This window comes from Melitaea cinxia, chromosome 24 (genome assembly GCF_905220565.1).
Source record: "Melitaea cinxia chromosome 24, ilMelCinx1.1, whole genome shotgun sequence".
Taxonomy (NCBI): Eukaryota; Metazoa; Arthropoda; class Insecta; order Lepidoptera; family Nymphalidae; genus Melitaea; species Melitaea cinxia.
In genome coordinates this window covers 8,349,300-8,363,697 of record NC_059417.1, presented here as the reverse complement: position 1 = coordinate 8,363,697, position 14,398 = coordinate 8,349,300, and the positions used below count along the sequence as shown (strand labels likewise).

General features: G+C 32.2%; 1 protein-coding gene across 1 annotated transcript; it reads left to right on the top strand.

The window, feature by feature from the left end:
• The first annotated feature begins 237 nt into the window (after positions 1-237).
• LOC123665693 (heparan-alpha-glucosaminide N-acetyltransferase-like) lies at positions 238-13,789 on the top strand. Its single transcript, XM_045599955.1, has 10 exons — positions 238-634; positions 1,883-2,102; positions 4,297-4,420; positions 6,162-6,338; positions 7,547-7,718; positions 8,806-8,879; positions 9,359-9,492; positions 10,284-10,451; positions 11,059-11,282; positions 11,727-13,789. Exons 1-10 carry the CDS (start codon positions 388-390, stop codon positions 11,903-11,905), a joined length of 1,719 nt encoding a protein of 572 aa, XP_045455911.1. The 5' UTR covers positions 238-387; the 3' UTR covers positions 11,906-13,789.
• The last annotated feature ends 609 nt before the right edge of the window (positions 13,790-14,398 follow it).

Genomic DNA, 14,398 nt, shown 5'->3' with positions numbered 1-14,398 from the left:
GGATGAGTGACGATTCATTCTAAATGGTTAGGTATGTTTTAAAACATAAATGCGTTGTGTGATAGAAAAAGAGACAGGAGGCTATTCTGTCTTTGTTGCTCAGCACACCCAACTATCGTCATGCCTCTGGCGGCCGTAAATTGAAAAGAAAAGCGTAACCATTAAGCAAACGACCGCCGTTGTAAGACCTTTGTAGCAGACCGTGATTCAATGCACAAGCAAGCAAAGCAAAAATACTTGTCAGTACTTCTATTCCTTGTTTGACATTTTCTGGTGATTCAGAATTTGCGTTGTCAGTTTCCTAAAATTTTGTTTTTGCAATTTTGCAAGTGCATTGTTTATTGTGTGATGTTTTATTATTCTGAGATCTAATGTGACGATATCAAAATGGTCGGAAATTTCGAAAATATTGGTTCTTTTATACGCAACTGCAATGGAATCAAATTGAAATACGACCAAGCTTGTTTGGAGATTGTAACAAATGAAACTGTTTCGTTTTGGAGCCAATATGAGGAGTGTGAGGATTGCATGTTACTGGAGACAGAGAAAATACCATTTACAAAGGCTATAGTGCTAAACACGATAAGTCCTCTGCGTTATGCTATAAGAAATCGAAACGGACAAATTTGCAACGGTATGTATTTGTTATAACCATACTTGTTTCTTTGTTAATGCATGACGACTGTAGCTCTGGACCGGTTATTTGAATATTTCATAAATAAATATAAATTGACATTGTATATTGCGGTTTCAGTGCAATGAGTCACTGATCCCATTGATTTAGCAATACATAAGCTGTGTTTATATATGTTGTATACCTGTTATGATAATGAATATACTAAAAGATTAAAAAGTACGTGCATACAAGTTTATTTGTTATATTAATTGAGAAATGCATTTTAAGTTTATTTATTACAAATAGTGGAAGATTTTCAAAATAAGTTATATTAAACATTGGTGCATTATCTATGCTACTTTGTTTATATTGTTATCAAATATCTTAGTTGTATAGAAGTACATTTTTATTACATAATATAGCTTATATGTACCTATATTCCTTATCTTATAAAAGAGAATGTTTTATAAGTTGTTTTTGTCAATTTTGTATGTTGAGTATAGAGTATAAGGTTTATTATATGAAGCCCCAGTCTTGATTTATTCTTTTGTTATGTGGCTTGTTAATATGTAATGACATAATTATTACATTTGTAAGAGTTAAATCTATTTAATGGAAACAAAACTTTTCTTTTTTTTTCATTTTACAAACATGACATTCTCATTAATGCTAATTCATAATAAAATTAGGTATACAATCACTTTACTTGGGATACATATTTTATGATTTTCTTCAAATTTAAATAGAGTATAACATAAGTAATAATAAGTACTAGTGGTCGAAATTCAACCATAATTAAAAATTTACATTAAAAAAAATAGTGAAATTAATGACCCTTTTTAAATTTTTCTATCTTGACTACAGACTTTGACAATCAACAAAAGAGTATAATATGCGTGTGTGTCAAATACATGGTAGTGTGTGTAATGTTTCTTTATTAATTTAATATATTTTTATGCATAATTTGAAAAAAAATTAGCATTCTGCACTCTTTCTCTATATAAACTATAAGTACCTGAAATTTCATACTCCTCCATCTGCGCAATTTTTGCAAAAAGGGGTACGAAGTTTTTGCTTCACGTATTAATATATAGATTACTACTGCTAATATGAGTACTAGTGTCTCATACACATAAAGTTGGAAATTAGTGTTTATAATCAATACTAGCAAAGACCCGTGACTTCACCCGTGTTAATTTTAATGAGGAAATTTGCAAAAATATATACCCTAAAGCCTTTCTCAGTAATTGACTATTTACTCTACAGGAACATATGAATTCGGTGAGTTCGGCCAGTACAGCATCAACGTGACTGATGTGACCAAGGATGAGTGTCTTCCACGTATGACAGCTGAGCCTGATGCTGCTTACTTACCGTTACTGACAGCGGTTGTAGTACTACTGTCTATGGCGACGCTGTGGTATATCGTGAAGGGTATAGGCAAGCGTGTCGTTGCTGGAAGGTTTTATGCCAGATATTTTGCAAGGTAAGTCTACTGGAGGTTATACATGTTGTTTTATAAGATGGGGACAATCCAAGAATAGCTTTACCAAAAACAAGTCATGTAAAAAAAAGTTAATTCTACTTAAGTAAACTTTTTCCTATACAAAACAAAATATAATTAATGAGTTAATATTTGAAAAATTGTATTAATATCAAGTGCCATCTATCACAAGATTAAAAATGTATATGAACTTAAGTTGGTGAATAAAAAATTTATTAACAGTTGAAAATTTCAAGAAGGTATATAAAAATACATAAGGAAAGTATGTATTTGTGTTAACAGTAGGAATTGAAAAGAAAAAAAGCTTGTGTAGGCTTTTAGTTTGGTTCAGTTTGAGTTTAAATGAATTAGCTTAGTTTTGTACTGTTAAATATGGTTTCTAGTGTGTTTAGTGTGGTATTTTTTTTTAATGTAACTAATCATTGGTATATGGCTAAATCTTTTTGTGTTCGCTTCCTGACTAAAATAATTTAGTATCAATATCTAGCATAATGTATAAGTTATTATAAGATAGTTCAACTCCAGACATGTGCGTGATTTTTTGTGCACTATGCTTGTAGAGACAGCGAATGTGTGTGCGTGACAAAGGATACAGTCAAGTATACTTAAGAATTGCACTTTTGTATAAGAAAAAAAGTCTAAGTCTAGGTACTGTTTCATTTTATTTAATCTACTTTATATATTTGGCTTGCCAACTAAAGAACATGTTAAACTAATTCTACAATTTTAAACATTAATAATGCCAGTTGATTGGCATGTATTCAACTTATATGCACAAACATTAAACAAAAATAAACTAAAACCTGTTTACAAAATAACAAGTTAATAAGAATAAATATTAATATAAATATTAATAAATATTAATAAGATTAAAACTAACTAGAGACAAGACTAAGAGGACAATATTTGCAACCATTTATTTATTTAAAAAAAAAAATATTTTTTGTAAGCACTAGACATTATTGTCGACAAACAAAAAGCGACAAAACCCCTGTTACGGCAGATGACAACAGTCACTAATAAATGTTGCATAGCTACAATGCACACGTAATCGCACGCAAGACTGAGTTCAACTATCTTATTCTATAAATGTAATTCGTTTTTGCTACATTTCCTTTTAACAGATACACAAGCTTTTATCGCACTTTTTTGTATTACTAACATTTAGAAAACATTTTTATTTTCACATATTTTGATTAGCGAAAATTAATTAGTTTCCTTATAGTAAATGCAAAACTTTGACTAGCCCATTGGTGCAGTTTGTAGTGATCCTGCTTTCTGCTCCGGGGGTTGTGGGTTTGATTCCCACCCTGAGTCTGGGTGTAATATATATATATATTTATTTATATATTTATATAGGTATTATTTCTAAGTATGTTTATCGAAAAAAAAAAAAATATACAGCTCTACCAGTCGGCTGTTACCTATAACACAAGCATTAAGTTGCTTACTTTAGAAACAGACGACCGTGTGTGTATTTTGTAAATATTTATTTATTTATTATTATTTTATTAAATAACGTTAATAGGTTAGATTCAAAAGGGAGGCAATAAGTAAAAAACAAACAGAATAAAATATTACATTCCATTAAGATATACAAAAAATGAAATCATTCAAATTCAACAGTTAACTTAGATGTACAGCAAAATAATACTGTTTTCAAACAGTGCTGTATTTCTGTGGTGACTAAGGTGAGAGAGCAGAGTTCCTGGGGAAATTAGGAGTAGTGTTGGTAACGCGTTTGCGATGCTTCAGGTGTTGCAGACGTTTATTGGCTACGGTTATCGCTTACCATCAGCCGTACGCCGAGCCGTACGCTTATGTGCTGACCTAGTTATATATTTAAAAAAAAAACTTATTTTTTGTACATAGAAAAGAAATAGTATGTAGTGTATATGGTTTTATTTAATGCCTCTCGCTTATACATAATTTTATGCAGGTAGGCCGTATTATGTATACAATATACCTAATATAGCCTGCATGCAAGACGTATTCCGTATTTTCCCTGTACATTTATGTCTCTTGTTAGATTGTTGATTGGCTTTATTATATGTTAATATGTTTTTTTTTTTTTCTGTACTAATCCTGGTTGTGGCTTTCATGCTTTTTATGTCTTGTTCTCTTCTATTGTTTAAAGGGCCAGTGCAGAGCCAATATCGATAATTAATTTTTCCAGAGAAGACAACGAGCTAGGTTCTGAAACTCGCGTCCTGACGACGGAAGCCAGCGTTCCTCGATCACCGACTAGGTCGCGCTTGCGATCGCTCGATATATTCAGGGGATTCGCCATTGCTCTCATGGTATGGCTGCAAACTTTTTTTATATATACCTATCTATATCGCAGACTTTGCCCTGTCTTGCTAACTTTTACACGCGTGCAATTTTTGGAAAATTTATTCTTACATAATGTCACAAGACTCAAATAATTGTTTTTGTTCGCAAACCGACTCCAAATACATCGGCAAGTAATACAGCGTAGGCCAAAATAATCATCAATTAAATACACATATTTTTTATTCTAGTCCCCGCACTTTATGCGAGTCGTTATTTGCTATTTTATCTTTCATACCAGTTCTCACTTTCATGCCTCTCGTACTTTCATGCTGCATACTTATTCTTTCTATCATTCATCTCTTTCTCACTCGGGCTGGGTTCCTCTCTACTTTTTAAGGCATACTTTTATGGCTACCATACTTAATTCTATCAACATTCGGAATACACATTATTAAAGATAATTCAAAAAGTACTAGTCAGATCACGGTCACTATTTCACAAGACTATACTAAAGTCCTTCAATACTGACCATAGGCTTCTAATAATCCATCATCTTCCGTCTAAAGCCAGCTGAAGTTTGAACAGAGTGAATATCCTGGCAGAAGCCCTGTCTACAGACTAAGCTATCATCAACATCCTGGTTCCAGGAAATCCTCTTCAACCTAGTACGGATAGTCGAATTACTTATCGATTTTAATAATTATTATTAAGTAATTCGACGTAGGTAGTCGATAATATAGTCAGTTAAATACGCATTATTTGTGATAACTAATAAAATACCAGTCAGGTCATGATCAATTTTAAATGGGAGCACAAGAAAAGCGCCAGCTTTCGGTTTAAAAAAGAATCATCGAAATCAGTATACCTAACCATAAGTTGACACAAATAAAAAATACAGTCGAATTGAGAACCTCCTCCTTTTTAGAAGTCGATTAAAAAAAAAAACTAAATTGGATAAAACCTATTAATTTTTTTTTTTTTTTTTTTTTACTTCATTAATATAATCAATACGCGATGGAAAGTGTCAGGAAGTATTTGATGAAATATTTGTAACAATTTATTTATATATGTACACGTTGATAACAGATACGCGTCATTAGATATGTATGTTATCAGTTTTAACACATAACAGAAATAGAATTTAAAATTAATATATAGTTGGTAAAAAAATTAATGTGTAACATAACGTAGCTAATTATTATGGTTAAAAACGAGAAATGAATTATCAAAAGTGCTTTATCTCCAAATTTAATTTTTTCAACCAATTATTTCAGTAGCTTCTGAGGATTGGAAACAAATTAATTCAATCAATCACTTTAGTTAGACATCACGTAATGATAATGGCACAAAATATGATGTTAAACTAAAAAAAAAAAAACTATTCGTAAATTTATCTAAATAATGACATATGCACCAGTTTCAATAGTCATCCGATTCATGAATAGCGAGGGTAGGGCACGGCTTGGGATCACTTGCAGATGGGGGAGAAATTTTTATCATATAAGATTATTACGTAAAAGTATCAACACCCTAAAATATAGAGACCTACTATATTGATAAGAACTGAGAACTCAAACTGAATTTTCTAGATATTTTCTTTCTCTTGTGCGTTTGGACTGAAGTTTAGGCCAATTATGGCCAAAACTTAGACTTGCTAAATCACGAACACCCAGTTTTGTCAAATTTCGGCTACTATAGACTTCGCAACCCAATTTGACCGAAACTAAAATTTTTAGTTAGTCATTACAATTTATTGTATATTTCCAGATCTTCGTAAATGCTGGCGGCGGTGGATATGGCGTTTTCTCCCATTCTACATGGAACGGTTTGACTGTGGCCGATGTGGTTTTCCCATGGTTCGCGTTCGCCATGGGCGAAGCTTTGGTGTTATCTCTTAACGCAAGACTTAGGACTTCCATGCCGCGATTGACTGCTTTCGCACAGGTGAGATGAGCAAATAATCTTAAATTAAAATTGTACACTTGTAGTATCACTTCTGGAATATTCTGAAGTTTGTAACTGGTATTCTCTGAAAATTGTTTTCGTAAATGCTAAACTGGGACAAGCTTTCTTATATAATGTATATGCGCGTAGTCATAAAACGTTAGAGAATATTTATATTTGTACAAACTTTGTTTTTTTTTTCTGGACTTTTTCCTTTTAAGACTGACCGACGTGTGTCGGAGAATGCATAAAACTGCGGGTCGGTGCCGTTCTCTATGGGAGATCAAATTACATAAATTAAAATTGAAGGGTGTATAAAAAGGAAAAAAAATACAATTTGAGCATAAAGAAAAAAGTTTCGGTACCTAAAGTTGTCCAAAACTCTATTATCTTGTAAATACCACACATACTTTACTTCATTGAAGGTTGTCAAATAGAAATGTTTTAAAAAAAATTCCAAAACACACAGGAAACGATTAGTTTTCCACAATTGAGTTTAAGATGAATTTTAAAGATTAATTTAGTATGCCTTAAAACAGTAATCACAGCAACTGGCAACGGCATGTCCTAGGATTTGATTTCTATCTGGGGGTTTGGTAAGCACAAACAATACCCAAATATAAACATCCAGACATATACATCATAAAAGTGCACGACTAACATAATTAATATTTGTCGTGTGCAGAGATTGAGTCCCTGTCAGTCAATTGCTATGACCCTGCGACATTGGGATTGTCTATATAGTAAACTAGCCGACCCGTGCCCACTTCGTTGGGCGTTAATTATTATTATATTAATCAAATGACATACTTTAAAAAACAAATTTTATAGCACTTAAATAAATAATATGTTGCTCCAACGCTATCTATCAAAAATCGAGAAAATGTCGTCGATAGACTAAAATAAGACTAAATTAATAACGTCGAAAGACTAATAAATTGTTTTCTAATAGCGATAGATGGCGATAGTTTATTACCATTTTGATATTATATTTTAATCTTTTTCTTATTTACTGATATTTTTGTTCAATTACAATAAAATATAGCCTATGTCACTCCTGAGTAGTGTAGCTTTCTGTTAGTAAAAGAATTTTCATGATCGGATCAGTATTTGCGAAGATTACCCCCTACATACAAACAAAGTTATAAACTTTACCTCTTTATAATATAAGTATAGATTTAAATTAATATCATGATATATTATTCCAGGTCGCTCGTAGATCCCTATTACTATCCCTGATAGGCATCTGCCTCAGCTCAGTGGGTGTATCTTGGTACAATGTCAGGTTCCCTGGAGTGTTGCAACGCCTGGCAGCAATGTACTTTATTGTTGGTTCGCTTGAGTGTGCCTTTATGAGGACCAGTCAGAATATTACACCAGGTTTGTTTAAAATTTTTTTTTTTGTGTTTACTAGTGTATTACAAAAGTGGTAAATAAATGTATTGACCACCTGATGATAAGTGGTCACCTATATTTATATCGACATATGTATTATCTTGAATATATGCAGGATCATTATGATGATTAAACACATGGATGGGTAATAGATATTTCTTGTACTGGATCTCGTACCAACGGTCGGTCACCAATCCGCCTGCCCAGCGTGGTAACTATGGGCAACACACATGAGTTCACGCCATTTTTGGCGCGTATATTGGCGTCGATATTAATATTGTTAAACACACCACGTCACTAAAGGGGCGGAGTTTGATTCGTATACGTGCAACAAACAATAGACAAAAGAAAAAACCGAACATTTCAAGGTTGTCGCTAGTGACTACTGTTGAAATGTTTTAAGATGGTAAAATTTATTATTATTTTCATATAACATATTTATTATTTTATTTAAAGATAATTTGGTTGGTTTTGTAGAATAAGTATTTCAAACAACATTTATCTCTCTTTCCTTTTATTTATTATAATTTATTTATTGTGCTTATTTCCGTCACTTTCTATAAAAAGTGAAGGAAGAGATTTCTATGTAAAAAATTTTCCTTTCAAAGTTTGCTTAGAGACTTTTCTACTAGCCTTTGCCGTTACAACTTGTTTTATTTACGAAATACCTCTGAAATATAGATTTTTTCATTCATCAGTATTTCATATAAGAAATAGATTGTGTTTTCAATAATATTCAACCTAGTTTAAAAATATCAATAAATGAACAATTCCGATATAATTCTTCATATGGTTATAAAGCATTACGGGAACGACCCTTTTGCCCTAGTTTATGCGTGTTTGCGTGTAGCTTAGGTGTGTGTCGTGTTTCAATCCAGCGCGTAAAAACATTTGGTAATTTTATAAATAAAAATTATTTAATATTTAATTTTATTATTTTTACTAAAGCGTTAGGGCAAGTAAGTTGCATATTTAGATTATAATATCGATTCTGATAACGCAGATAAATTTAAGGATACATGTTTCGACACATTGTATAAGAATAAAATAATGTTATTTTTTATTCTTAAAGGTCGTTCCCTGTTCCGTGACATAGCCGCTGGCTGGCAACAGTTGCTAGCGACAATCCTCATCGTTGCAATACAGGTGAGTGATATTTTTTTTTGCAGTTATATACAAGCTATGAAGGTACACTCGACGGTCATACAGTAAATAAAAACACATATATAGGTATCAGCACAGATATTGAGCGCTGGGCGACACAATGGGAAACACTTTGTGTATCGTGCAGGGGTTGCAAACATAAAATAATTATGTTTACTACAAAAATAAAAATAAATAAAATATAAAAGTATTTGAACGCATTAAATATCTGATAACTATACTAGGGACCATTTTAAAGCCATATCCACAAATGAGTCGAAGCAGTAGTTTAGGCAAAAAATAGGTCTTATTTCTACGTAAATAAATTTCCTTACAAAGATGGTTTGCAGTTGTGGTCTCGATCCCCGCACATTACAAAAATTTGTATTGGCCATATCGATGTTTGTCGGGGTGGTGATCATCACTTCGGCCTATCGCTATATATATTCATAATATAGCCTATATTTCCGGTGACGTTTCAGGTGACGATAACCCTGACGGTAGCTGCACCAGGCTGTCCAGTTGGGTATTCCGGCCCTGGGGGACTCCATCGTACTGCATTGGGAGATTTCTCACTGCAAAACTGTACAGGAGGTATCGCAGGGTATATTGATAGGTATGTGTTTCATTGTTATATTAGTTTAGTCTCATTTTTTTATAAATAAAAGTAGGATTTAAAAAAAATTACACTGATGGTAAGCAGTTACCGTAGCTTATGGATGCCTGCAACACCAGGACACTCGTTATCGACACAGCTCTGGCTAACTTACTCAGAATATAAACGACACTTATGGGCAGTATTATTAGTTTGTGATTTTCTTTAAGTTTGAGTTACATAAGTGACGTTCGGGTTCAGACTTTGTGTAGATGTAATAATATTGGGAGGCTTAAAAGTTTCACGTCTCCTGTCCTCTGTCTCCTTTTCAAGTTTACTGTCGAGTGGTCAACCCATTCAAGAAGACCTCAAACTTTTTATAATATAAATTTTTAGTTTTTCATTTAGGCAAAGTAACTTCATCCCGAAGTCTGTTTCCCACCTTGTTAAGTGTCCTTGTCAGACACTTGTGTATTAGCAACGAAAACCTATATTTTTTCTATTGCATGCTCTTTACTCAAAAGTTTCCATCTGTGTGCATCTTTATTTATCCATATTAATAAAAATGAATCGCTAAATTTATTGCTATTCGCAAACTCGAAAACACTTTATACAATTCAACAACCTTTTTATAAGTTCTTATGGTATAATAAAAATAGACAATAAATAACGCGTTTGACAGTTTACGAGACAGGACAATGTCAGTTACCTTTGTAATAATTAATGTGAATTAATTAATTTTTAATTTTTATTTAAATTTTGGTTTGTTTCTTTGTGGTGTACAATAAAAAGTATTAATATTATATTTCCAGATTCATCTTAGGTCAGTCTCACCTATACAGTCACGGTACTTTCCGCAAGATCTACCAGACTGTACTGCCCCATGACCCCGAAGGTATCCTGGGCATACTGTCTGGAGTGTTAGTAGTTCAGGCCGGGGCACATACTACTAGAATCATGCTGGCTTACAACCATGCCAGGTATGTATTCATTTATATTTATAAGTAAGACATAACATAACACTATACTTTATTTTACATCAAAAGGGAAATATTAAATAGTAGATTGATTTTAACAAAGTATCATAAGGTACAAAGGGTGGCCTTATTGTTGAAAAGCAATCGCTTCCAGGCAACCTAGGGGCAGAGGAGATTTTATTTTGTTGGTGTAGGTGGACAATTTATGATATAACATTTAAAGTGAGACATAAGTGTGTAAATATACCTACATACATACAGTTTCAATATATATTAAAGTTGTTATATAAGTTACATATATATATACCTTTCGCATTTTGACATGAAGTTTTAACAAACAATAGAAAGTATTTAGAATTTTGTTAGTTAATGTTCAAAGTGTAAAAAGTCTAAGCTTAGTCATAAACGCTTTTATTTAATCATAGAATAATTTGAGACACAGTAAAAAGTGCAAATAAAAGTAATATATCATTATATAATATAAATATAAATATAAAAAGACCTAATAATGTTTCACATTTAAAAAAATGTTTACAAATTATTTACAATTTGAGTACCAAATTTCAATATATTTTACCAAATATTATACATTAACTTATTTTTTTTTCAGAGCACGTATAATGCGTTGGATATTCTGGTCGATAATCTTCGGAGTCTCCGGTGGGGCTCTATCAATGTTCTCAAAGAACGGGGGGGTCATGCCAATCAATAAGAACCTGTGGTCGCTCTCCTACTGCCTTGTAACATCGTCTATGGCACTCTTCATACAAGCCGTTCTATACTTCCTGGTTGATTTGAAGACTAAGTGGGGAGGGCGGCCTTTATACTATGCTGGTAGGTTTCATTTCATTTTTTTTATGTGTTCCTCAAAACATTCCACTGGATTCATCGATTTCGTAGATTCTTTATTAATCGAAACCTAGCTTGTCGTGTGGTAACATTTAAGGTTATTCATTTTTTTGTATTTTATTTTACCATTAAATAATTGTGTGTACTCACAAATAAAAAAAAGCAACTTTACATTGTCCAGTAATACAAGTAAATATGCATCATTAGCGATAACTTAAAAAGTACTCGTCAGATGTCGATCAATTATAAATGTGACAAACGTCAAGTACTAGATTTCGATAAAAAATAAAATTATCAAAATCGATGCACCCACTACTAAGTTATGAAGTAACCAGTCGAAAAAACAATCTCCTTCTTTTGAGAATTCGGTTAAAAATCTCAATTATTTTCAACATGAGCAGAAATGCTAATAATACAACCAAATTTCAGGTCAAAACGCCCTTTTCCTGTACATTGGTAGCGAGCTCCTCAAGAAACATTTCCCGCTGTATATCCACATGATGGCTCCGACCCACTCATCTTTACTGGCATCCCACGCATTAGCCGCTTTACTCTGGCTGGCTGTGGGGGTGGCATTACACAGGCGAAGAGTCTTCATCACCATATAATACGGCCTATAAATGTAATGACACTCATCTGAAAGAAAGAAACTGCTGCTTTCATCAACTGTTATGATGACATTAGAATAAATTGGTCTAACGAACGACTATTATTGATCGTTAGTTAATTGATATTACTATTAAAAATATATTATGTAAAAGTTTCTCCTTGGTGCTGTTTAGAGAAAGAAAAAAAAAATGGTCCACTAAACAACATTGAGTAAAATCACCAAGTTACGTCTTTGTTATATTTGCAACTCAAAATAAATGGGTCTATTGAAATGATTAGTAAACATTATTTCATAAAGATATTGTGTAACAGTTTTTCTTTAGTGCTGTCTAAATAAATGGGGCACTTGTGAAAATGGTCAAATCTAATTAGCTGTGTTATCATCATTGAGTCAGTCTACCAAATTACACCACACACAATTATTGTGATGGATGTTATTTTATTAATAATTCGTGTAAATAGTTTCTCGTTAGTGCTCTTTAGGAAAAGGATAGAAAAAAAAATGGGGCACTTATTGAAAATGATCAAATCATCAAAAATGGTGTTACCAAAATTTAAGTAAAATTACCAAATTACGCCTTGTTTAAATTTACAACCCTAAGAGCCCGTTTCATTATATAATTAATAAAGTACACGTTTTAGATACATGTTTGTGAATAGCAATATCTGATAAATACAGTGAAATTCGATGCTGAAAAATAATAACACAAAAACTTTTATTTTTTCGATATCGTCATCCATCAAATAGTGTTGTTATCCATAACTGGCGAAACAGGCCTAATTGATATTAATTTATTAGTATTTCTTTTTTTTTATATTCGTATATATTAATATTTCTTGAACTTTCTCGCTAGTGATGTTTGGGGAATGGGGCATTTGCTGAAATTTGTCAAATCTTTAAATAAATTAATGGATGGTTTTTTTTTTTTGTTATTGTCTCAAACGTACGACTGTAACGAACTGTTAAGAATTAAAAATAAGTCTAATGCCTTGAAATAACTCTCATTTTAGCATAACAACTTCCTTTTCGTTTTTAAATTAACAGCAAAGGATTAAAATCGTTATTGACTCCATCCAGTTTGAATAATTGTTATTTTTTTAACAATATTTAATATATCCTGTTTGACCGGCTATACACATCATTATAAATCAATTACGCCTTTATTGACCTATTTAATATTGTTTTAGTTACTAACTTCAGTAGATTTAGTTAAGTACAGAGAATTAATCTTTATTCTCCAATAATAACACACCTTAACACAGTGATTAACGTAATAATTTTGAGCCGAGACGATCAATTTGTTAAGAATTACGACACAGATGAACAGAGGACTTTAGTGTGTGAAGTGTGTGTCAGCTCCAAAACACAACTGGAGTTTTAATCCTTAAATGATTACCAATGATATTTAAAAATATATTTACATCTTTCTCGAACATCGGGATATTGCGCGGTAAAACGTCGATCAGGGCAGGCCGTGTCAGGTGTCACTGTTTAGTATTACTCTTTCACTATTTCACTCCTCATATTTTTTCATACCACGGACCTCTTATTGTCTCCTAAGTAATAAAAAAAGAACGCAAAACAAGAGCCTTAATAGATTATAAGGACAGTTTAAATTGGTCGTCTCAACGTTGTAAAATAGTTTTAAATAATTCTATAATATTAAGTAAACTATAAATTGTTATCAGATGTTTATTAGTATTTAAAAAAAATTGTACTCATTTTAGGGTAAAATTCCTAAGAATAAATATTCTATAAATAATTTGTGAGTGTCAATTTATATGCAATACACGAAAGTTTATAAATTAAGTTGTTGTTTTAAATGCTACATTGAAAATACATCATTATTCATTTCATAATAAAGATTTTAGTGGAATTTTTACACAATTTTTTTATTCGTACTACTGTACGTGAATGCGAAATATGTTACTTAATGAAAACTCTAAACAGCTGTATTAAAATCGCCGTTTTTTTTTAAAGTTTTGTAATACTTTATTATTTATTAGCGACCCGCCCCGGCATCGCACGGGTGCAATGCTGACACTAAATATACTAGAGAATGTCTTTATTTATAGTATGAAGGTAGCTTATAGCATGGTTATTAACATAATAACAACATTCAAATATGCGTCGTTAGATTACACGTTGTTACAGAATGCATTGAAGAAATAAAAGTTCACTGCTTGTTCCCCGCAGGTGATAGCGTGATAATTTGTAGCCTATATGTTAACCCGACTTCTTAATAATATTCGTGCCAAATTTGAAGTAAATCCATGCAGTACTTTTTGAGTTTATCCCGGACATACATACAGACAAACAGACAAAAATTCTAAAAACTATAATTTTGGCTTCGGTATCGATTGTAGATCACTACCATTTTATCAACAGGACCTATTTCCCTCCGGCGTGGGGTAAGACAGGGAGATGTAATATCACCGAAACTGTTTACCACTGCGCTGGAGGATGTCTATAAGACCTAAGATTGGGGAGA